We start from the raw sequence: 26444 nt of genomic DNA on the forward strand, positions 1-26444 counted from the left end.
CGATTTGCAGATATGTTTGTTGTTGTGCTGATAAAAAAAACAATCAAGGCAGCTTTATATTTCCTCCAATATCATCCAATATGTGAATATCATGTATAGACACAGTTGCTTATTTTGTGTTATCTGTATATAGTGCTGTAAATGCAGTGGTGGAAAATAACAAAGTACAGTAAAAACAATTTTGAGGTACTTTACTTGAGTATTCCCATTTTCTTCTTCTTTATACTTCTACAACAATTCAGAGGCAAATGTTTAATCCACTACATTTATTTTAAAGATTTCGTCACTAGTGACTTTGCAGATTTAGATTAATAATGCAAAATAGAATCAACAAATTGATTACGTATTATTATAGTTTAAGATTGGATAGACTTTATTGATAAATAAAGTGATTAAAAGATGCCCTAACTTTACTAGCTGCAATATTCAAGGCATCAAAATTATAATGATATATAAAATGGATATTGAGTACTTTTACTTTTTGTACGTTAAGTACATTTTGATGCCAATACTTTTACTTAAAGGGACTATTTGTAACTTTCAGAATTGCTTGTTAACAGCGACACCTGTGGCCGTAAAGTCAACGAAAGTCAGCGTCGGGCTCACGCTTGCTCACTTTAAATATACCTGAACGAGCATCGCTCAAAACAGTGAGACGACACACGTCAGCTAAAACCACAATATCACTCTATATTTCAGCTGCTTGGCAGTAATGTTAGCTGACCAGACGAAGGTCTCTCCATGAATCGCTGCTGATCCTAGTGTTGGCTTTTCGAAGCAGGAAAAGCGGGTCGGTGCCGGGGCTGAAGCAGGAAGAGAAACGTTATCGCTTCCCGAATGCGCCCGCAGGGAGACACCGGAGTTTTGGTTGGAGACAATAAAGTTTCTCGCTGCGGCGCCCCGTCACTTCACAAGACACGGGAAACCTCTGTTGGTCTGGAGGAGCTGCAGCAGTTACTTCTGCACAAACGTCCACTGAACATTCACTAGATATTCTCAGAGCTAAACTAACTCTCCTGCAGTGTGGAGTGAGCGCGCGTTCACTTCTAGAGGTTGAGCGAGACAGTGAGAACGTGGGCGTTGTGATAGTGAAGGCAAGCAGGCAGCGGAGCCCGGTACATTTATACGCTTAAAAAGTTACAAACAGTCCCTTTAAGTAGAATTTTGAATGCAGGACTTTTACTTGTAATGGAGTATTTCTACACTGTGTAAATGGTAGTAAATGTTGCTTACGAGATGCAGCCACAATTAGATAACTTTCAAGGCCAAGTTATAACAAATAAAGAAAACATTATGTTAGAGTGTGTTCCATGTATAGGCTACTTCTGTGTGTGTATGTATAATGTAGTGAAAGGCATTATTTACAGTAGCTACAGGCCAAATAGTGATGAAATGTGATGCAATAGATATGCATCAAAATTCCGACAGCAAAGAACAGCGTCGAGGGTTTTATTGCTTTCAAGAGCTGCATCATGTGTTCAGTGTAGAAATGCTTCTCCAAAATAATCCACATATACAAGAAGAGAAAAAAAAACATCACCCACCAGCTCCCTGGTTACCACAAGAGTTGGCATAGCAACCAGTGAAGCAGTGTTAGCCACGCTTTGTGAGAATTACAGAATCAACAAGGTTAGAGTCGGTCTTTGATCAGTCACATGGAGACTACCTACGTGTTGTGTAAAACCTGATCATTTACCGTTTTCAAAAAATGTGCCAGACACCTCCACAGCCCCGACTGAGACAGCCTCGTGTCGGTTTAAAAGATACAATCAGTCGGCGCTCTGTAGGTGTTTCTGCAGTGATTTCATAAAATGATAGAAGACCATGAAGGTTTTAGTTAACGTTGGCACAGAACCGAGCTGGCAAAATCTGCCTGCTTTGGGTTGCAAAGCTGTCATTATTGTTCATCATAATAAAGTGTGGGTGTAATGGTTCCAACGCAGCACAGACATCCCACATCTTTGGTAGAGCAAAGGCTGATCAAAACTGTTTTACTCTAGGACATTTTATATTTTCAGGGAATCAGTTGGAAAAGGAGTTCCTTAATCTTCCTTACCATTCCGCCCTCTTTTTTAGAGGGGTAGGGGTGGGGGGGACGGGGGATGTTCAGGAGTAAATAAAAAGTCAACAGTATATGTCACATACACAGTGGTGTACATCATCTGAAAGCTCAGCACTGTGTGTCAAGTTGTTCTTGTCATTAATAAGAAATAAAAATGTATTGATAAATTAATTAATCAATTGAAATATATTGTGAAAGTGTATAAGAGCATAGAACATGATGATATAAGTTTGTGATGGCCATTCCCATGCCCTACTATGTTTCATAAGTTGTTGCTTCAATTTTTGGTTTGATAACATTTGTTACACAGATTTGTTGCTAAATTTAACAATTTTTTACCACTCGAGAATTGAAAAAAAACAACTCCAAAATACTACATTAAGACACCAAGACCTTGAGGAACACCATAGAAAAAACCGCGCTGTGATTAGGTTTAAAAAAACGTTCAATATTTTGAGATTTCTGCAAGATTAGATGGTGAGCACTTCTGTTCTGAGAACTACTCAGAAACCCCCTTATTGTCAATATACCTAGGAAAGCCATCCATCTTCTGAATGCTCTAGGTCTCTAGTTTGTGGCTGTAAAGTTTCATGAGGCTGTGATCATCCTAGAGGTAGCCACAGGTCATTTTATACAGTGACGTCAAGTTTCAAAAAATGGTCTCACTACAATGAAAGGGCTACTATGGGGACTAACATCATCACACATGAATACAATTGGGCTCATTGGATCTCCAGGGACCCCAATATGCAAAAATATTCAAATACACCATTTTAGAACAGGCATAAATAACACATTTATTCTGTATTCAAAAAGCTGCATGTTTTTTTGCCCCAAACTGCATGTGATTATCATAAAGTGGGCATGTCTGTAAAGGGGAGACTCTTGGATACCCATAGAACCCATTTTCATTCACATATCTTGAGGTCAGAGGTCAAGGGACCCCTTTGAAAATCACAATAACAGTTTTTATATGCCAAAATTTAGCGTAACTTTGTAGCATTATTTAGCAATCTTTCCAATAAGCTAGCTAGCTAAGCTATCAATGGATTCATTCAGGTTTTTCTAGTTTCATATGATACCAGTATCTTCACTCAAGCTTGAACACTCAGCCCGTGACAACCTCTGAAAGACAGAATAGCAGCCAGGCCCGCCGGCGGGCCATCAGATATTTAAAGGGTTAATGTCTTTACTTTGTCGTTGTGTTGTTTTGGAGCTCTGGGGATGTATATTGTATATATACCGCAGCCTTGAGTCGGGCGTTTTTTTTAATTTTCAAACCCTGCCACTGTCAGCTCAACAAGAAGCAATTGCTGATACATTCTCGCAGGTGTGTCACTCATTCTTCGGAGCCAGACCATTAAATTAGCAAAATAAAATGACAAAAATTGCCCCCCCAAAAAAATAACCAGCGATGTACTCAGTGAAATGCCGATAGCCGATATATATTTGTCCAGTTGCCCAACTCTACTGCCTGACAATACAGTTTTTCTGTGGCTGATACAGACTGATTAAAAAAATCTGCTTGCTTTTTCTAAGATTCTTCTACTGTTTTTGCCTGATTGAGGTGTTTTTAGTTTTTTTCTAAATCCTTCCGGTCTGCGTTGAGGGTCTACGGAGAGAGGTTGTTGCAAACTGTGCAGATTATAAAGCCCTCTAAGAACAACTTGTGCTTTTATGCTTTATAAATAAACTTGACTAGGCTTGTTTTTGTGCTTGTGGTTCATTGTCAGCTCGGGCACAGTTGCAGCACAGCAGGAAGCTGCGTAGGAACTGGGAGGAATACATTATGTCATAAATTGGTTATTAGTGACGACCAATCAAATTAGCAGCTATTTTTCTTCTTTTGTGTTCTACACCAAAATGGTAATTTTGTGATGAAGGGAGCAGATTTGCCACGACAGAGTCACTCAGAAGGAAACTGAGGTTCGTGTGAGGAGGAGCAGAATCACCATGAGACGACATATGGCTCCTCAAAATAGTTGAGGAGGAGGAAATCTGTTTAGATACAGCGTTATTCTGATCAGAAGAGAGCTGTTAGTGGACGAGTAGGGACACTTTGGATGTGGCATGATTATTACACAAGTTTGTCAGCTTTTTTTTTTTTTTTCAGGCTCACATTCACAGCGATCCTTGACATCAAAATTGCCTCGTGCTACTCGACAGCTACCTGACACATTTGACAGCAGTGTGCTTCATGACAGGACCCTGAAATACAGACTGAGAAAAACTGTGTACTTATACCACTTGAGTTGCATAAAGTCTGCAAAAACTCAAAAATAGATCCTTGGAGAAATGAGAAATGAGAGAGTTGAGCAACATAGAAATGATCACTCAAAGCCGATGTATCCTCTTTATGTTTGTACTAAACGATCATGTAGTAAAATATCGTTATATTGTTGTTAAGATAATAGATTACCCCCATATGAATGAAAAAACCTTACAGAAAAGATATTTTTTTCTTCATTTGGAGCATGATTGACTGAGAGAGCTCCCCATCACGAATCCACTTCCATACAGCACTCATGTAGCTGCACTTTGAGATGCATTTAAGAGCAGCGTGACATCTGTACATTTATCAAGATGTTCTGCTGCATATGTTTCCTGTAATGGAGTCTCACAATAGGTGTTCCACCCAGGAATAAAAAGAAAAACACCCTGAGTGGGGTGCATTTGAAAGGATTATTTTTGCACCATTAAGTTCTTAAATACACGTAAGAAAAAACGGAAATCTGAGTCACACACCCCACTCAGACATCAGGTGAAATTGCTTCAATCTTCTGATATAGAAAAGTGTAAGGAAAAGCTGCAGGAAACAAAATGTGAAATTTAAAAATTAGGGCTGTCAATCCAAAAAATATTTAATCGCATAACTGTCCATGGTTAATCACGATTAATCGCAAATTAATCACATTTTGTATCTGTTCATAATGCCTTAAAGGGAGATTTGTCAAGTATTTAATGCTCTTTTCAACATGGGAGTGGACAAATATTCCTTTAAGCAAATGTATGTATATATTTATTATTGGAAATCAATTAATAACACAAAACAATTAATGAAAAATTGTCCAGAAACCCTCCCAGGTACTGCATTTTACTGCATGTCTTTATCATAAAGTGGGCAGGTCTGTAAAGGGGAGACTCGTGGGTACCCATAGAACCCATTTTCATTCACATATCTTCAGGTGAGAGGTCAGAGAGGCCCTTTGAAAATGGCCATGACAGTTTTCCCTTGCCAAAATGTAGCATAACTTTGGAGTGATATTTAACCTCCTTCGCGACAAGCTAGTATGACATGGTACAACCTAAAAATCGCAAGTTGCGTTAATGCAATAAAGAAATTAGTGGCATTGAAACAAATTTGCGTTAACGCGTTATCGCGCTAACTTTGACAGCCTTAAGAGGTTCATATGACATGTTTACCATTACAGGTTTTTTCCTAATCAGGCAGCCTGAAGTCTTTTAATGTTTGATAAAGACCGAATGAAATGCTGAAGGAAGAATCAGGAGAAAAGGGAGCAAATATTGTTCCAAAAAGTGGTCGAAATGTTGAGAATCTCAAGCGCCAACAACACCAAAGGCAGTAGATAGAGCCCACCTTCCAGCCTGGTGATGGTCTCATTGTTATGTTTCTGTTGTAGTTACAATGGTATCACAATTCATTTGACAGTGATACCGTTACTGCTCAGGTGTGGTAAGACAAATAACCAGATGCACAGCTGCACCCGCTTTATGGAAAGTTGAACACATGTGAAGGTGCATTTTTTTTAAAAATCAATTTTTAATCATCTCTTTGAGGAAACAGGCCTCATAGAGAAAATGATCAAAATGAATGGAACAATTGGAGAGTCGTGCTGAAGATAACTCAGCATAACAACCGTTAGATTCACAGGTTGAAGGGGCTCGGCGTTGGTATCAATGGATGGATGGCTTTCTAGTTTCATGTGATGCCAGTATCTTTACTTACGTAGCTTTTAAACTGAGTCCGCTACAGCCTCCAAAATATTGAATAGTGGCCGGGCTAAATCGCAAGTTATCTTAATGTGTTAAAGAAATTAATGGGGTTAAAACAAATTTGTGTTATCGCGTTATTACTGCATTAACTTTGACAGCCCTATTAAAAATAGATTATAGTTACAGCAAACCCTTCAAGAGAAATTGCCTCGTAGCCATGTGCTGCTTCTAACGCCACATTTCCCCCAGGAGAGAGGAGAGTGCTGCCGCTCTCCTCCATCCTCAGTCTGTAATTATGTGGATCAAACTGAGGAGTTACTGACGACAGCAGCCTCGGCCACCTGACATAACTGGTCTCAACAGCGACAACAAAGATCTCCACACTGTCACACCTCAGCCCCTCTGCACTCTGACATGCTGCTGACTCTTTAAGTTGTGAACTGCAGAGGCAACGCAGCTCTGATCTTCTCTGTGCATTCTGACGCTTTTTAACATAATGAATGTAAGAAATGCTCAGCAGCCGTCTCTCTGGAATCTGCCTTGAACGTTTGAAGCTGCACCTCACAGAATCTAACCCAGGTCTCTGTTCAGGAGGAGCTCTGGCGTGCAGGGAAAAAAAATCTGCCGAGGGGAAGTGTTATTCACGACCCAGTTCCTCCGTGGAAGGGGATGAAGATGCTATGGGTGAAGCGTTTATCCCAGCATCACCCTCTGTGCTGCTTTCTGACAACAGAAAGTTCAGGTTCAGGTGTTTATTAGGCCAAAATTAAGCTTGATTTGTGGATATTTAATTTTTCTCAAAATGCAGATGTGCAGCTGCATGTTTACATCTGGAAGTTTGTTGTGGTACTGCGTTTTATAGTGGTACACACGAGACTAAGTGAGCTGTAATGTAACGAGATCATGAAATATACTGTATACAGTACAGGCATATATCTATTGTAATTTGATTTGGCCGTGACAGCTAACAGTACATACTGTATATTAATAATACATTAATAACATTATGGATTTCTTTATAACAATCTGCTGAAACAACGATCCAAGAAACATTTTTGATTTTCTCCTGTTTCATCTAAAATGAGTTGTTATAATTAGGTTTCTGTTTACATTTTCCAGACACACATTTTACTCACAATTAAACATTTGTTCAAGAAAGAAAAATAAATTAGTAACAGAAAATGAATCCTTTTTCAAGCAAAAATGCTGATGATTCTCTGTTTCCCCGCCTCTTAAATGTGAGGATTTGGTGCTTTTTTCTGTTTTATCCACCTTATTTCTACTGTTTGATACCTTACATGAATTATTTTAGTTATTCCTTTCACTGATCTGGCGTCTGTGAGAGTCAGCGATACGCTACAGGTGTCTTCCCTTTTCTCAGAGGTTTTGGGTAAATAAATTATGTGGGAATACACCTCAAACAGCATAATGTGATCAATACCGTCTACTAGTGAAGGGTGGGAGGACGACCTGAGGAATTTGCCGTACAGTAAAATATTAAAGGTAGATATCATTGTAAACTAAATATCTTTGGGGGTTTGGACTGTTGGTTGGACAAACAGCTATCAGAAGACATCACCTTGGGATCCAAAACAAATTGCATTACACATTTTACTATTTGTTGACATTTTAGACAATTAATTGAAAAAAAGCATGATTGTCCATAGTTAACTGTGATTAATCACAAAATAATTGCACATTTTTTATCTGTTCAAGATGTACCTTAAAGGGAGATTTGTCAAGTCTTTAATACTCTTATCAACATGGAAGTGGACAAATATGCTGCTTTATGCAAATGTATGTATATATTTATTATTGGAAATCAATTACCAACACAAAACAATGACAGATATTGTCCCGAAACCCTCACAGGTACTGCATTTAGCATACAAAATATGCTCAAATCATAACATGGCAAACTGCAGCCCAACAGGCAACAACAGCTGTCAGTGTGTCAGTGTGCTGACTTGATTATGACTTGCCCAAAACTGCATGTGATTATAATGCAGTGGGCATGTCTGTAAAGGGGAGACTCGTGGGTAACCATAGAACCTATTTCCATTCACATATCTTGAGGTTAGAGGTCAAGGGACCCCTTTGAAAATCGCCATGCCAGTTTTTCCTCGCCAAACGTTAACACAAGTTTGGAGCGTTATTTATCCTCCTTCACGACAAACTAGCATGACATGGTTGGTACCAATGGATTTAGGTTTTCTAGTTTCCTTTGACGCCAGTATCTTCACTCTAGCTTTAAAACTGAGCCCGCTAAAAACAGCAAGTAGCGTTAAAACAAATTTCCGTTAACGCGTTATTATCACTTTAACTTTGACAGACCTAAGATGAATCAATATTGAGTGTTGTATCTTTGTCTTCCTGTCATCTCTCCACTATCACTGTCTAGTAAAGGCATAAAACCACCCAAAAAATTATTAATACATAAATGTTAGAAAATTAAAATAACCATTAGTTATTATTTGAATGTAAAAGGCATGTGTTAAGGGTGCTCTATATGATATTCAGAGCATTAATTTAGCATCAAACAATTATTTGTTCTTTAGCTGCCAGCTGCTGACTCAGCCGTCGCCGTGTTGAGATGCAATGTGGCAGCAACTAAATTATCTGGAAGACAAATGAAAATCAATGTTGCCTGAGCGTAACTTTTAAAACATAGACCGAACACATTTTTTATTTATTCACTAAAGCAAATCTAAAATAATCTTTATTTACACAGTTCAAATTCAAATGATTGACACTCGTGTGATTCCCTTTAAGGAATGAGTCATTTGAAGTGAATGAACAGTAGAGTCACAGTTTGATAATTGTTCTGTTGGTTCTGTCTTCAGGTCCGAGTGAGCTGGACCTCAGTCTACTGGGTGAAACCAGCAGCCTGGCAGATCTTGCTTGCAAGTACGATGAGGTAAGATTCATTTCTAATTCTTGAATGTGGAACTGGATTTTAAAGTTTTCGATACCTGTTGTCAATACGCTATGTGAGCTTTGGTACTGATAGCTTATTTTGAGCAAGATTTTTCCTTTTTATTGTTTACCTGTTTGTTTCCCACAAGAAAAACCTCTCTAATACAGTCGTATTAAATGTTGTCTTGAAATACTGTAAGCAGCAATACAACGACAATAACTTTTCTAAAATTAAAATTTTAAGAACAAACCATTAAATTATCCTTTTTATAATTTTTGTACTGTAAAGGTCAGAGTCAGACAAACTGGGATGATTTTCCTATCATGCTGTATTTTTATATTTAAAAAAAAAATTCAATAATTCGACTTTTCTAACAAACTTCCTGTTTAAACACGAATGCAGCCACAGTCAGCCAAGCGAGCCAAAATAGAGGAATACAGTTGGTAGTTTCTAACTATAATGTCATTACAATAGAAGAGTTTGATCCAAAGACTGTATATAAGAAGTGGATGTACTCACCGTGATGTCACCCCCTGGTTTGTGAACTTTTGAAGACTCGAGTTCGGCATTTTGGCCGTCGCCATCTTGGTTTTTTGGGGTGGCCATCTTGGTTTTTTGCAACCTGAAGTGACACAAGAAGGTGGAGCAACCAAACACTGAATAAAACATTTTCAGGCGACCAAAAAGGTTATAATTAACTTTCATGAACTGAAAACACACTGAAAGTATTAAAGTTGCAAGACAAAAACATGGACAACACCCAGACCGGACAACGCCATCGCCCCCTGCTGGCAATTAGAAATAATGCAAGTTTAAGGCACTTCCGCTTTGGCTTCACTTTTCAGACCCCGAGGTAGCCCACTGGTTTGATCCCAACCGCACCGTCAGCCATAATCTCACTCAGCGTGAAGCATTTAAGATAAAAGAATGAGCCAAATGTCAAACATCTGAATGCTGTCCTTTCAACTCAATCATCTTTGTAGCAAACTTGTTCAAATATCATCATCTGCAGTAACTTAATAACAATCTTTTATTACGGAATCAGACTTTGAATCACCTCCATTAACGAGCAGAAAAAAAACCTCTTTTCCTCTGTTTCTGCGTCCTCTGATCTCACTCTCTCCCTGCCTTTTATCTGCAGAAATACTAAATGACAAATTGTCTTTTCAAAAAATGGCAAGTCAAGTAATTTCAAAGGCCGGGTGATTCAGCGAGGTCCAGAGATGGAGAATATAGTTGTGTAATGCTTGGCGAGGGTGCAGACGAGCATCATTCCTCAGCACAATGCGGGCGCTGCAGTGAAGCGTAACCATGACCTCCGTCTCATTTCGCATCCTCCGAGTGTCTAGAAACATATTGCTCAGTTCTCTCTACCTCTTTACCTTAGCCATTTCTCTGTTTCTCTTCCACCTAATTTCCATGACTCAAGGTTTTCTTCTTTGCTTGGGAGAGTTGTTGCCTGAGGTGCGTTAACATTTCTCAGTTTTCTAACCAGGCATTGTTTTCTCAGAGCATAATCTCTCTTTCAGCAGCAGCCCACCTCTTCACATTCATACAGTGCATTAAATTCACACTTGGGAGCTGCTCCGTTTACTTTTGGCTGCTCAGTAGTGGAGAGTGTTTTGCTCGCGGTAATCCAGCAGTGGTTGAATAAAAAGACCTCCTCTGCAACATTTGCTATCATTTCTTTTTATTTCCCTCCCCTCCTCCTTCTTAATAAAATATGTATACTTATCTGTTTTTATTAACACCTTGCACATTTTCCCTAATGAGTGTCAGTGGAGTTTATCTCAAAGGGCCAGTGTGCAACAATTAGCGGAATATATTAGCAGAAATGGAATATAGTATTCATAACTATGTTTTCTTTAGGGTGTTATCACCTGAAACTAAGATTTGTTGTGTTTTCATTAGCTTAGAATAGGACCTTCATATCTACATAGGGAGCGGGTCCTCTTCACAGAGTCCGCAAAGTTGCTCCTCCATGTTTCTACAGTAGCCCAGAATGGACAAACCAGACACTGGCTCTAGAGAGAGCCTTTCACGTTTTTACGTTACCTGAAGTCCACTGTAGTTCTCTGACACACTTGTGAAACTGCGGTAACATGAGACGCAGATTACAAAAAAAAGGTACCGCCTGCCGCCGTCTGACTTTCGTTGTTCCTCAAGTAGTGTTATTATGGTAAGGATGGTCTCCGAGCATAGCAAACGACATTACCGCGGTTTTGCACTTGGCGGCTCACGTCGTTACCACGGCCTTGGAAAGGGAGGAGTGAGTGGAGGGATACTCAGTTGGTTGCAATCTGCAACCACACCACTAGATGCCGCCAAATCCTACACACTGTACCTTTAAAGTAAAGGTACATTTTACAAAGTCAACTGGGCTCTGATATTGGCCTATGGCTGCACAGCCACCACCAGTCACGCGGGGACATCATCATCACCGTTTTACATGGAGGCTTCATACACAAAGTCAAGGCAGATGGAGAGAAAGAAAGTTATCTCTCGAATATATAACCCAACACTATCAGCTCTTTGTCCCAGATACCAGACAGGCAGACAGGGAGGAAAATAAATCATTCACTGTTACTTTCACTTGCTTAATGTACCAATTTGACGTTCTCTCGTCGAAATAATCCAGCCACAACCATCCATTCATGAAATGAAATCACACTCTTAAGAATCCTCCTTACCCCGGGAATATGCACGAACATTAATGGTTTCGAAGAGTGGTATTTAACAATGTATGAGACACACAACATAAGTAATCCTAGCCAGTCATACACCACAGAACGGCGCAACGCCCATTGTAAATAAATAGAACATATTTCAACGACGTAATCCACCAAATCACACTTCAGGATATTCTCTTACGAATTATTAAATTTGGAGTGACAAAAAAATTATTATTATTAACTAAAAACACTGTATGCACAAGTATTCCTGCTCCAAACTATCGTTATTATATCGGCCTTTAAAAATCCACTATCCGCCAACCACACCAACTAAAATATATGATACTTTTAGAGGAAAGGGTTAACAAATAGATTGTCTAAAATAGTCTGATTTACAGACATCTATTTATACATCCATGGCTATGGACTCATTGGTGTTTTCAGTCCAAAAGCGGCCATTGTCAAAAAAGCACCAGACTTCGCCTCTTTGCTTCTATACTCTTTGCTAACGGTGCTAACAGTGCTAACAGTGGACAACAGTGCTGACAAAGCTATAAGTGTTAACCTGGGGAGGGAACCGGAGGGTGGGCGCTATGCTTACGCAACGTTATCAGCTTTAACCGCCGTATGAGCACATGACAGAGCGGCAACCATGAGCTAGCCAGTGGGGCACTAAACATGCACTAAAAGCCGGCCCGGCTATGTCAACAAATGCGGAGAAGCTCGGATTGCAACGCACACAAAAGGAGAGAGACTTCATTCTCTGCTCATGTAGACATTACTCCTCTATATCTTTACATACTTGTTTGATCCTACAGTATATTAAAGCTCTGGGTATCATACAGAGCACCTTTAATTTATCAAAGGCTACAGTTCTTCATCTTTTCTCTCTTGTCCACTGAGCTTGTCACAGTGTTTAATCTTCACCAGGCCTGTTCATGGGCAGATTTACTCTCACAGCCGGGTGCTTCGTTCCAACAACATCCTGCTGGCTGTCTCCTGGGCTTCATTGCCGGCTGAGATTTCCTAATAAAACACTCTGAGTCATGCCACATAAAAGTGAATTTAAGTGAGGCTGATTGAATAATAATGAGTAGTTCAATAATTATCTGACACATTCAGAGCCAGGGTCAATCAATACAATAATGCCGGTAATCCTCGTAGAGGACAAGGAGAGTGAAAACAAAAACCGGCTCGTTAAAGACGACGTCGTCCCTGTGCAGCACTTCCTGTGGCGACAATCTTTCCTGTGAAGTGGAACGAAGACGCCGTGCAGCCTTGTCATCTCATATTTGTGGCCTCGGATGTGAGACGGAGATGGATTTTGTTAGCGTGGCGATCCACAGAAGGGCAGAGCGGCTATTTTGGGCCACTGGTGTCAAATCTCGTGGCCATTTTCCTCCAATTATTTCTTGCTTTTCGCCACCTCCAATTTATTCCTGATGGAAGGACATCTAATGTGGATGTGCCTTACATTTCTGAGTCCATCCGTTTGATGTTGCACCTCAGTGATGGAATGTAACTAAGTACATTTACTCATGTACTGTACTTAAGTACAATTTTGAGTCACTTGTACTTTACTTGAGTATACAGAATGGCTCATTTCAAAGTTTTATACTATTATGTAATATTATATTATTCCATTTTTAACACTAACAAAAACATGTAAGAGCATTTTAATGTTGTAGTTCGTAGGGATGCACCGATACCGGATCAGATCAATCGCTCCAATACTGTATTAAATAGCTGGATCGGGTATCGGTGACAATGAGGCCGATCTATTCAATTCAATTCTATGTTTATATACCATATACACTATATACTGGCATTTTAATTCCTGTTTAGGTTTTGACCAATATGTTGCTGCATTCAAAAAGTTTACACTTGAATTGTTAATCCTGTTAATTTTGAAGACCTTTTAGCAAGTTGCTTCTGTGCGATTAATTATTTTAGTAATAAATAACAATTCAATAAATGTATATCTATGTATTTATTTGTTACATTTTGTTTTTACAAAGTTAAAAAAGCAATGATTAAGTCAAGCCGGAAGCTGCCTTACACATAAAAGAATGATTCCAGTCACTTCCACACAGTGAGGCATACAGCTTATTAATTAAACACTTGTATCAGATCGGTACTCGGTATCGGCCGATACCCAAATGATCAGTTATTTTGCTACATTTATTTGGTCATTAGTGTCCTCAAATAAATTTGTAGTGTTAATTTATCACCTTTACTCTGTTTGTCTTTGTCACCTCGACACTCTCACTATGGCTCAGTTGAATATAATAGTTTTATTTTTATGTTATTAAATACTTGTATATACTGCATTTTGGGATTTGTATGCTAAACATTGAGTCATATTTGACATCCCATAAACATTAATATTTACGGAAATAACAGATTACATTGCCATAATATCTTTCTGTTGTTGCTGCGAATTTTCAAAATATTGTTAAAATACCATATTTCCCTCTGAGATGTGCTGGGGTAGAAGTATAAAGTAGCATATAATTGAAATACTTAAGTAATGTACAAATATGTCAAAATTGTGCTTAAGAACAGTACTTGAAACCCTGAAGAAGGCTGTTTGTGCCGCTACGCGTGGGTTGTTACCCAATCTTACATGTACCAGCATTGTTTTTAGCATTTCATCATGATATAGCCAATTGAATAATGGCTTTCTATTTTTTGCCAGAAGAGTGCCTTGGACTCCCCCCTTTTTTAGTACTATTTAAAGGCTGTACTTTGTGAAAGCCACATAGATGATCATTTCAAACCATCATCACTACATCAGAAATGTGCAGAGCGTCATGCAGCGATGCTGATGAAGATGATGACAAGCACTCTTCAGCCCACTAGAGCGTCACCAGACTCGTGTTGACAGACATGACAGTTCGATATCGTGGTCCTGAGGTTTCAAAAGTGACAGCTTATTTGATTAGCTCACACAGGTGACTCACCGGGAGAGTCTGACGTGAAGGTATTATTAGTAGAAATGAAGATTGAGAGGCAACTTGGGCTGCTGCCAAAAACAACACCATCGTCCTCCCGCTCCATTAAATGTCAGTGGGATTTTTAGTAGGGGGCTCTAGACGTGATGATTTCGGTCTCCAGTATAATCTAGTACAGACATTCATAGTCGTCAGAGGATTCATTTATCCCTATATAATTATTCCAGTGGTGGAATGTAACTATTACGCAAGTACCAGTGCTAGAAGTGGAAAAAAATAAGTGCCAGTACTCCTCTTATTAAAGAAAAAGGTAACACCGGCACACTACTCCATGCCACAATATCTTTATTGACTACGTTTTGATCCTGCTTGGAAGCAGAAGACAAGTACAGCTGAAACAATTAGTTGATAAATCAATTGACAGAAAATTAATCGGCAAATATTTTGATAATCATTTCAGTAATTTTTCATGAAACATTTCATGGCTCCAGCTTCACATGTGAGGATTTGCGGCATTTCTTTTTGATGAGTTTCATAATTTCAATTTATTTTCAGTCATTTTGAATGGGTTCTGGATAACTGGGACGGTATTTCTCACCAATTTCAGAATTTTTACAAACATAACAATCAATCGATTTATCGAGAAAATAATCAGCAGATTAATCCGACAAGAAAATAATCATTAGCTGCAGTCCGATTCAAAATAGTTCAAATGAGCTCCACCTCAACCAACTACATCAGTAAAATCCTGCTTTTACATTAAAGGTCCGGTGTGTAAGATCTGGCGGCATCTAGCAAAGGGGTTGCAGATTGCAACCAACTATAACTTCTCCCGTGTGCCAAGCGTGTTGGGAGAACTACGGTGGCTGACACGAAAACGCAAATGGCCCTCTCTAGAGCCAGTTGTAAGAGTGTGTGTGTGTGTGTGTATGTGGGAGGTGAGTGGAGAAGCAAGATAGAGAGAATGCGGTGGCGGATGTGTGTGAGCGAGCAAGTGAGATAGTGAAACAGAAGACAGAGTTAGTTTAGCTTTGAGAATATCAAGTGAATGTAGTTTGATTTGTAGTTTGTGCAAAAATAAATGCTGCAGCTCCTCAAGACCAACAGAAGTTTCCTGTGTCTTGTCTCCCGGCGGCTGAGTGGGGTGACCGAGGTTAACTCCAGAGTGAGTAACGTTATCGACTCTGGCCCAAGCAGGAAATGTTAACACAGTGTTCTGGGCTACTGTAGAAACATGGCGGCCGGCTCTGTGAAGAGAGAACCCGCTGCGTATGTAGATAGAAAACGGTTCATTCTAAGGTAACAAAAACACAATTCTTATTTTCAGTTCATTGTTAGGGATGTCATGGTGTAGAAATTTTCCCACCAGTTAATAAACTTGTGACAACACCGGTGTTACTGATTACACCGGACATTTTCACAAGAAAAGATGACGGTCAACATCTTAAGAGCGCTTACTGTGATCTTTAACGTTGGATGGCTGTGTGTCTGGCCTCTCGGTAGAGCTTTTCGCTGCGGGGCCGCAGGTTTCCACCTGGCGCCGCTGCGCCGTGCACCCCGGCTGTGACCGCTCCGTCCTCTTTACGGCGATTACCTCATTAATGTTATGGTTCCCTTATAGCGTTGGGTTTAAATCCGAAATATTGCCATATAGGCGTTTATGCTTTTCACTTTGACACCAAATCCTCCGCCATCGTCTTTTCTGTCAACTCTCTCTTGTCCGGTGTGTGAAATCTGACTCCTGCTACTCTGCACTGAGACTCCATACGGAGCAGACACTTTCACTTTCAGTCTGTAGTGTCCATCATCCGACTATGTATTGATAACACGGCGCTAATACGCAAAAAATAAACTAAATGTGTTATATTCCTATAACAAAAAGCAAAACGACTGTGGGTACGTAATGTAATCGGTGTATGCTCGAACACCACCTAACACCGGTAACACTACCACCACTACACACGACTGCAGCAAGCCTCGTCATTATGCACAAAAAAAAACATTTTTTTATATTATATTCCATTTCTGCTAACAGATCCCTTAAAGTTACACTGTTCCTTTAATGCATGAGTAATAATAATCTAACAGTCACATGGGCCAGTTTTCTGCATTGAGGACTTTTCTCTTTAATATTTTAAGTCCATTTTTACTGATTAGTTTTACTTAAGTAACATTTTCAACGCAACCACATACAGCATCAACTTCCCAGGAGTTAAAGGGACTCTATGTAAGAATCAGAAATTGCTTGTTAACAGCGACACCTGTGGCCGATAAGTCAACGAAAGTCAGCGTCCCATTGCACGCGCTTGTGCTCGCTCTACATAGACATGAACGAGCATCGGTCAAAACAGTGAAGAGACACGCGTCGGCTAAAACCACAATATCACTCTATATTTCACCTGCTTGGCAGTAATGAATGTAATGAATGAATCAACGCTGATACTGTGTTGTCCTGCTTCAGACCCCAGTCTTCTGTGTAGTGTGCGCGCATGCACGTGAGAGGTGGAGCGGAGTGAGAACGCATGCGCTGTGTGTGAGTGAAGGCAAGCAGGCAGGCAGAGGAGCAGAGCAGCAACGACTCCGGCCCTGGAGACCAAAGCTCTCCTGTGTCTTCTGGCCGCGGTCGGGGGGCTGGAACAGGAAGAGCCAACACTGTTTTGCAAGACGGGCTTCATTAGATTTAACTTTACGGTTTTGGTGCTTCCGTGTAGTTTGTGTTGGAACAGCATTGCCACACGCGACCGCGCATGGGACACCTACCCGATTTATACGTGTAAAAAGTTACAAACAGTCCCTTTAAGAAAAACAGTGTTTTTACAAAGTGTTTGTGTGTGTGTTTACATGCTTATTTTGTCTCCATTACGTGTTCGCAATGCGTGCTGTGCATGTGTTTCTCCCTCTCTCTCTCTCTCTCTCTGAGTCATCGGACCAGTTGGTGTACCCACATGCCAAGCTGGCTCGTCGTTGGCACCCAGCACTCCCCCACACTGACGGCATTTATTTAACACTCCCAGAGCTCTGCTTCACTTTATTCTGCGTCTCTACTGTTCTCCTCTACTGAATATAACTGCAGCTCCACTTCACACTGAGCCCTCTGCAAACAGCCACAAGTCTAAATCACAACCATTAAGGCAGCTTCAGAACAATGGGAGGTCAAGAGCTGCTAATAGATGGAAATGTCAAGGGAGGTTGTTTGTCTTTCAGTCATCCGTCTGCAGATAATGCCGAGCTATTTCCTGACGTTTACTGACAGTCAGCTGTCTCCAGACTGCAAATTGCTCCATAAAGATACAAAATCAAGTCGGTTTCACTGCTTGGGCACAAAACGAGGCGTTCAAACAGCGTCGCTTCAGTCGTCAGTGAGACTGCTGACACTCCACCTAGGGGTGGAAGTCTTTAAAGGAAACTTATTGGATAAATACCCTGAATGCTGAATCTACTCAGGGACTGAAAAAGATAGTCTATCCCGTTCTTGTAAGGCTTTTTCATTGATGACCAATTATCATCTAGTACATTGTATCACTCATGCGTGCAGGTGTTTGTTCAATTTCTATTGTTAATTTCTTTGTTGGGTAGTTATTTTTTGTGTAAACATGTTTAACACTACTGTATCTTGTGTCCAAATCTTCTTAGTAACATAGATTTAATACCAGCCATGACAGCGACGTTGGTATTGGTTTCACCTTGTGTGTGTGTGTCTGTGGACAGATTTTTGTGATAGGTAGCATGGCTGGTAAACATCTGTGTCTTGTGTTAAAGTCTTACATTTTGTTGACCCATCCATTCACCCCGACCTCCTCCCAACATGGACTTTGTCGCACTTTAGCAACGTCACCTCCTTTGCTACTGTCATAATTACTACATTGTCACATCAACGTAAACCAGGGGTGGGTGATATATCGAATATACTCGATGTATTGTGCCATGTTCCACGTGGGATGTAGTAAATGATTATATCATAAACAACATCAAATACATATTAATTGTCACTTTTTTAAAGGGACTATTTGTAACTTTGTAAGCGTATAAATGTAGCGGGTCGGCACACATGCGCGCTCGCATATGCGCGTTCGCGTGTAGCCGCTGTACCCTCCTCCTCTGCCTGCTCGCCTTCACTCAGACAGCTCAGCTCGTTCCACCTCTAGACGTGAACGCGCGCTCACTCCACACTGCAGAAGAGTTAGTTTAGCTCTGAGAATATCTAGTGAATGTACAGGGGACGTTTGTGCAGAAATAAATGCTGCAGCTCCTCCAGACCAACAGAGGTTTCCCGTGTCTTGTGAAGTGACGGAGCTCTACAGAGATTTACGTTGTCTTCTCGTTACCGACCGGGTGCCGGTGTCTCCTCTGCTCTCTCCGGCTGCGGGCCGAGAGAGCAGGGAGACACGCTGCAGAGCACCGCTGCCTTAGCCTGCACTTAGGCAGGAAAAGCCAACACTAGGATCAGATCTAAATCATGTTCATGGAGAGACCTTCGTCTGGTCAGCTAACATTACTGCCAAGCAGCTGAAATATAGAGTGATATTGTGGTTTTAGCTGACGTGTGTCACCTCTGTTTTGAGTGATGCTCGTTCAGGTATATTGAGGGCGAGCAAGCGCGAGCCCGACGCTGACTTTCGTTGATTTCACGGCCACAGGTGTCGCTGTTAAGAAGCATTTCTGAAAGTTACAAATAGTCCCTTTAAGCAGCTGGCATGAGACTCGCTTTGGCGTTTCGCTTCTCCCGTGTGTCTCTCTCCCTCTCACAGACACACTGTGTCCTGGGCTAGTGTGTGTAGCGTATGAGCATGGATGTGCATATGGAGCATGTGTTTTTATGGGAAAGAGCCTGGAGGGAGCGAAAGAAGTGAAGCGTTAAAGCAAACATGTTGAGGTCGGAAACTGTGCCAGCCTCTTCTTCGAAAAAGATGGTCAAACCAGCCCCCACGTTGTTTTGCGGTACGTGTGTATACTAGGCATTACAAATATAAAAGTGACCTTCCGGTGAATGTGAATGTTTCACATAAATTCGACAAGTCAGTCAGTCTGTCAATAATAAATATTAAATAATAAATAAAATGATAATTAAAAAAACTGTTTTTTGGAGAAAAATTGAATTTCAATTGTGTGAATTATTAGTCAAACTTAATAAGAATACATTTCCAAAGACCAGTCTGACTTCAATATGACAGTACACTACCTCAGAGTGTTGAGAGTAGTTTGCTGGAATGATCACGCCGGTATGATCATACGCATCAAAGGGTTAAATCAAACAGTTGTTTTTTTAGAGAAAATATGAAAATAGAGATATATCGTATATCGCAATATAGCCTAAAAATATTGAGATATTATTTATAAACCACATCGCCCAGCCCTAACATTGGGGAACTTGGTGTCATTCTTCTTGGGGAGGACACTCTCTGATTAGATTGCTAGTAGGGATGCTAATTTAAAACAAATTTTCCAACCAATAGCCGACCCTCGTTCATCGATTGTTTACTGTTATCAGACAAGATTAGTGTGTTGCATGCAGCGGTGCTGTGGTTTTAGTGCATAACAAGCCGCCCAGCTGCAACGATAAGCCGATGCACAAACACGTAAAATCCATCATTTACCTGCAGTTTTTTATATATATTATATATATTTATATATATTTATCCAGAGGTGTAGCTGTTAACAAGCAAGTCTGATTCTTACAAACAGTCCCTTTAAGGTGGACTAGCTTTTCTCTAATTATTAACATCCCTGATTGATAGTAATTTCATCTGTACATGTTGACGTAATTGATGGTAGAACTCAACCTTGGACTGGCATCTGGGTTGAATCTAGCCATCTATGGACCTTTGTGGTCACGTGCTGATTATATCTGATGAAAACGTTAACTCAATAAAACTGTTTTTTCAGTGTGCAGACGCCTTCTTCTTGATATGCCTTTTTGCAGCTGATATAAATATTGGGATGCTTATAGTCTGTTGCTCCATGAAATACAAAAACAAATTAGTTAAATGACTTGGACACAGTGCGAGAACGAGAACCGCATCATGTATTTCTCTTCTCAGACGCTCATCTCACGCTACATTTATGTGCACATCAGATGTTTTTCTTTCAAATGAAGTCGGATGTTCAGTTTTCACACATTCAATTGCTTTTTGGTGGGAAGTGAACAAAAAGAATGGAGGTGATGAAGCGCTTAATGTCTTATTTGGGCTCCTTTAAATAGCTGCATGCCTGAGAGACCTGGCTAGTAGAGACAATAGATGCCCGTTTAGTCAGGTTTTTGTAAATGTGCTACATAATTTGAATAGCTTATACTGCCAACAAACATTGTGAGGTTGTAAGTTGTGTTGCATAATGAAGTTAAGTAACAGTTTATACTAAAGAAACACAATGACAACATCAGTATCCAAGTTTTTTTACATTCCCTCCGTACTCCCACAACTTGCTGCTTTCGTGACTGATCAGTGTCTGTTTATCTTTTAAAAGATCCATTAACATTTTAATTTTGAACCCTCTCTCCCTTATTTGAATAGAAATGAGACAGTACTTAACTACAGAGTCCATTAGGGAAATATTTCATAAGCTGTTCCCTCAAATTGTCCCAAATTAGATTACCAATCATTCGTTCATATTATTAAATCATGCATTCAGTATGATTATTTTGTTCACTTTATTCGGTCCTCAGATTGCTTAACTCATTATAATTCATAGAGTTAATTTATCTCCTTTACTCTACTTGTAAATATCATGTTATGTTTGACATCCCATTAACATTAATATTCATGGAGATAACAGATTGCACTGCCATAATACCTCTCTGTTCTGACTCTTCAAGGTTCTGGAGCACTTAACGGCCACAAGAACGTAAATGGGGGCAATTGAGTAATCATCAATTTCAGCAATTAGTAGTAATGTAAAGGTACAAAAGATTAATTGCAGGGAATAAATTAAAGCTGCAGGACGTCAAATGTGAAATTTGAAAGAATTTGCTCATGGTGAACCAATAGAGAATTATCTCGCTACTCTGCGGACGTCTTTCAGCTCTTTGTTTTGGTTTTACAGTAGAGATGTTCTGATACAATTTTTTCCTTCCCGATACCGATTCTGATACCTGAATTTGTGGTATCGACTGATACCAAGTACCAATCCGATACCAGCGTGATAAAAAAAAACAACATATAGTTATTATTAAAACAACCGTTTACTGCTGACCATGTATGGATGTGATACGATGTACTTTTTTAGCTTCAAACAGAATCTCCTGCTTCCCTGTTTGTACTTTCAAATATCTGCTTTATTTTACTGTTTCACTTTCAGCTGCATAGGAGTCGTGTTAAGTTGCTTCTGATGAAAGCAACATTTCCATTTTGCAGCTTCATAATAAAAGCTTTTAAATAACAATATAACGGGGGACTTTTATTGTGAAGAATATAGGAAATGAAATGTTTTTATTACCATTTTACAGCCGCTTCTTTGACCACTAATCACAGCCATCGTTACACACACACTGCTGTAATGGAGACGTAAATCCCTGCCGTGCTGGGCTGATGCGCCGAGTCATGTATGGAAAAACCCTACAAGACACGGGAACTTGGCTTGTGTCTTGAGGAGTTGTAGCCTTTATCCACCCATGACCGCCTAAACTGTACACACACTGCACTGCTACGCTCACAGCTAGTTACGGCTGACTTCATCTCACCATAACTCCGTCTCACACACACACACACACACACTTCTTCATTCTCGCTGTCCCTCTCTCTTGACTGCAAACACCGACTCTCGTCAATGTTTAACACACAACCTACGCACTTTGATATTCCTTAAAGGAGTTTGCTACTTGTATGACACGTTTCAGTTTAAATTCATCTTAAAAATACACAATTCCCCAATGCTTTGGCCTGGCAGGGAGTCATCTTGGGCCCGGCGGAAACCCTGGTATCAAATCGGTGCATAGACTGGGCGTACTCGCCGATACCCAATCCCGCATTTTGGGCAGTATCGGACGCATTTCTGATACTGGTATCAGAACAACTCTATTTTACAGCCCAAAACTATATTGTTTTGATTCAGTTTCTCATCAGCGTCATTGCAAGCAGCTCTGATAAACCCAATGTTCACATACTGTTCAGCACCAAACAGCAGGCAGACACTGTTAGAGACTAGCCGGTGAACATAGTGGAGCATTTCGCAGCTAATGAGACAGATATTTCCCCCAGGAGTTGGTGGAGAACAGAGCTAAATGAGAGTGAATATTGGACTTCAAATTATCAGGTGGCCAGAGACACGACTCCAAATGAATGCTAATGTGGCTCTGTATTAGCTGGATGTGTAAATAAGCAACAGTTTGCTATCAACTGTTGTATTGTTTTGCTGCCCCCCCAAAAAACACCAATGAATTAATGATATACCTCCCTTTATTAACTTAAAGGATTCCTACTTTTATCTCTATCGTTACTCTGAATATTATCCTCCTCTGCACACACACACACTTCACAAATATCAGCCGTTATCTTTCATTATCATCATTATTAATATCAGCTATGCAGGCTTTTGTCTGTTTCTGGTGTCACCAGACTGTTGGATAATGAGAACTCATGATTTTTTAATGCCAACACTCGAGTTATTCGCAGGTCATTTGTGCCAGAATGATGCAGATGGTGAAAGCTGAGGAGGATAACCATGGAAACCTGCAGCAATCGGACTTTAGGGAGAAATTATTTTTGAAAACGGTCTATCTGAAATAGTTAACGTGCGCTTGAATCAAATGAATCACAATTCCTCTCGAAACAGATTAAACAATGTGTCTTTCAGGCAACGATTTCTGCCCCGGTTTGACTCAGACATGTATTCGTAACTGTAGTCATGATTCAGAAAATGAGGTTGCAGAGAGTTTCAGTCGTCCTCCAGGCTTGGTTCATGTGTTGCTCTGAGGAGACGGAGGGTTTACTCAGCTCTCTGTCTGATTCTCTCAAATTCAATTTCATCTTTTTGTCTTTTCTCTCTTTCCCGTTTTTTTTCTGTCAAATACTGTCTCTATTTTTAGCAGTTTCTTTGTGTCTCTTGTCGGGCTGCACAATTATTGCCAAAATGATAATCACGATTATTTTGATCAATATTGATATCACCATTATTTATCACGATTATTCAGAATGCTTTCACTTCCATGCTGTGCTAAATTCCTGCTAAAGTACAAATTAAGGCTTCACGATGTTAGAAAATCAGACACTGCAATATTTTCTTTCTGCTTTATGTATTGCAATATGAAAAAAATACAGGAATATTCACCCTTTTGTTAGTTACATTTTAAAGTTAAATGCATCAATCTAGTGCACTTCAAGAGCAAATTTAGCTGAAGCAAGTTGCTAAATTTGCTCTCTTCCCCTGAGAAACGACAGTTGGTGTAGCTCTATTGTAGCATGGGGGGAAACAAGTAGGGATTAAACACAGAGTACAGTTCCAGAGACAGACTAAGATAATGAAAAGGAGAAAAGGTGTTCAAATTTGACAGAAATTGGGAGAAATACGGGAGAATTGTGACCCCGGGAGGAAAGCTGGAGAAAGCAATGAAAGACGGGAGTCTCCCGGGAAAAATGGGAGGGTTGGCAAGTATGTGTGTGGCTGGTTGCTCGACAGTAAGTTGCTTTCACTGGTAGTCCAACGGAGGAATATCCCTCTTGTAAATTTGTAACCACGGCGATAACATGGTGTTGGAGGATTCATTTCTCCCGAGGATACACTGTGTATCCTCGGGAGAAATGAATGCTTTCAAGAGGAAGAAACTCTTAATTTCCTCACGGGTAATACCAAGGAAGACAGCGTCCATTTTCCTGACTTGAAACACTAAAAGGCGTGTTGGTTAAAGTTTATAGAGATGATACTCTGACGTCCCGTTCCAGCGAAGGCAACATATGGAGCAGCGCTACAGAAAGCTGACAGAAACACTGAAGTAAAGATGATACACCGTCTCATCTAGTTGTATAGGTGTAAACTGGAAGGTTTTTTAATGTTGCAGACCACATTCTTTTGCCAGTAGTTGCAAGTTTCAACTCATCTTGTCATGAATCTTTGGTGTAAAGTTCAAACGCCCCCCAAAAACACCTCAACAGCCCCCTTACAAACATATTGCTTCGGGGTGGATGGGTGTGTGAAAAAAGCAGCAGGCTTTTGCCCAGGAGACCGCTGTTCGTGCACCGTGTGAAACCAGAAGTCAACATTGATCTATTTGTCACGTAACTTCCGTACTTAAGTAATGCCACTTCCGTAGTTATTTTAACCCAAACCACGATCTTTTCCTAAACCTAACCAAGTAGTTTTGTTGCCTAAACCTAACCAAGTTGTGTCCTGTGAAGACGGAAGTTTATTTTAAAAAGACTGTATGAAGATGGATGTATAGAAATGTACAGCAGCGAGGAAACAATAACATAATGTTTGGGTGTCCAAGAGAGCTGCGATTCCTTTCATTATCAATTAATCTGACAGTTGTTTTCTCAATTAATCAATTCTTTATTTTGTCTATAAAATATCAGACAAGAGTAAAAAATTCACCTCAAAATTTCTGTAAGGGGACATCTTAAAATGTTTTCCTCTGTCAGAACAACAGTCCAAAACCCGAAGAAAGAGAGAGACAAAGAAAATCAGGAAATCCTCACAATTTAGAGATGGGAGCGAGGGAACGTTTGTCATTTTAACACGAAAGATGACTGAACAGTTCGTGGATTATTCTCGTGGATATATACTCATGTATTTTTCTTTCAGTCGACTAATCGATCACTTGACTAATTGTTTCAGCCTGAGTGCCCACATAGTTTTGTCTCTTCCTTTATCTCAAGTTCTTGTTCAAATACGCTTTGAATGGGCGATTCTACAAACAGAATATAAAACAAATGTTGTCTGTCTTTACAGGTCGAAGAAGAGGAGGAAGACATTGGGTATGCTGAAGGAACCACAGAAAGTGAGTTGATGAAAGGATTCATTGTGAGTGATTGTCTCAGTATAAACAGTGAAAACACCCCCCTGTCCTTCTATAAGCTGCTGGTGACATAACAACTTATCACCTTTTATTAGCTACTACATATTAGTCTTCCTCTGTCTTCTTTCACCAACAAGCAGTTAACTCCATTCAGCATTTCATCACACACAAACACAAACACACACACACCCCCACACACACACACACACACACACACACACACACACACACACACACAGACACACACAGGCTGCAGGGAGAAGTTAATTCAGGCTTCTGGTAACGGTTACATGACACACGTGGCATTTACTGAGATGAAACGGTGTGTGTGTGTGTGTGTGTGTGTGTGTGTGTGTGTGGGAGGGAGTGGGTGTGGGTGTGTGTGTGTGTGTGTGTGTGTGTTTGTGTGTGTGTCTGCATGTTTTCATCAGCGTTTGCTCTGCATCAACAGTATTGATTGGGTAATGGTGGGGGAGGAGGGCTCGTCTGTTGATTCACTGTTGCCAGTTGGACCTGATGTTTATCTCGTCAACTAGCTGTCGCTACGCTAACATCACCCTGCAGCAGGCAGAGGACAGAGAGGAGGAGGAAGAGGACGAGGAGGACGAGGAGGACACGTGTATGATTAAAGGAGACCAAACGCTGCGTTTAGTCGGCATGTTGGCTGGCAATTTTGCAAGAGCCATGTTTATAACATGAAATGCATTTTAATACACAGCAACAAACTGTTCGCTCTCCTCCTCACTTAAGCCAAATGGCTCTGATGCTGGGTGTGGTCACTGGTGAAGATGTAGTTTGATTGACACACTTCCAGTCCACATCTTGTATAAGTTCTTTTAGTACAAGAAATTAAAGTACATTACTTTTCGAAAAGCTGAACAAAAGATTAGCCGGGACGAGCTCACACACACACACACACACACACACACACACACACACA

The 26444-nt window shown here is 40.3% G+C and overlaps 1 protein-coding gene and 2 long non-coding RNA genes across 3 annotated transcripts in view; 1 reads left to right on the forward strand and 2 right to left on the reverse strand.

The window, feature by feature from the left end:
* ak5 (adenylate kinase 5) overlaps positions 1–26444 on the forward strand; it is a 109499-nt gene that overhangs the window by 51392 nt on the left and 31663 nt on the right. Inside the window, exons 8-9 of the mRNA XM_037787072.1 lie at positions 8860–8933; positions 25438–25486. Of these exons, the coding sequence (XP_037643000.1) occupies positions 8860–8933; positions 25438–25486 (123 nt within the window). The remainder of the gene's footprint in view (positions 1–8859; positions 8934–25437; positions 25487–26444) is intronic.
* Positions 1–26444, reverse strand: part of LOC119498305 — a 67844-nt gene that overhangs the window by 16662 nt on the left and 24738 nt on the right. The gene's annotated exons all lie outside the window — the stretch shown is intronic.
* LOC119498306 lies at positions 712–17152 on the reverse strand. Its single transcript, XR_005209103.1, has 3 exons — positions 16995–17152; positions 16001–16002; positions 712–749 (listed from the first exon to the last, which is right to left on the reverse strand). It is a non-coding gene; the product is annotated as an uncharacterized LOC119498306 (long non-coding RNA).

The sequence above is a fragment of the Sebastes umbrosus genome, chromosome 12, assembly GCF_015220745.1.
Source record: "Sebastes umbrosus isolate fSebUmb1 chromosome 12, fSebUmb1.pri, whole genome shotgun sequence".
NCBI lineage: Eukaryota > Metazoa > Chordata > Actinopteri > Perciformes > Sebastidae > Sebastes > Sebastes umbrosus.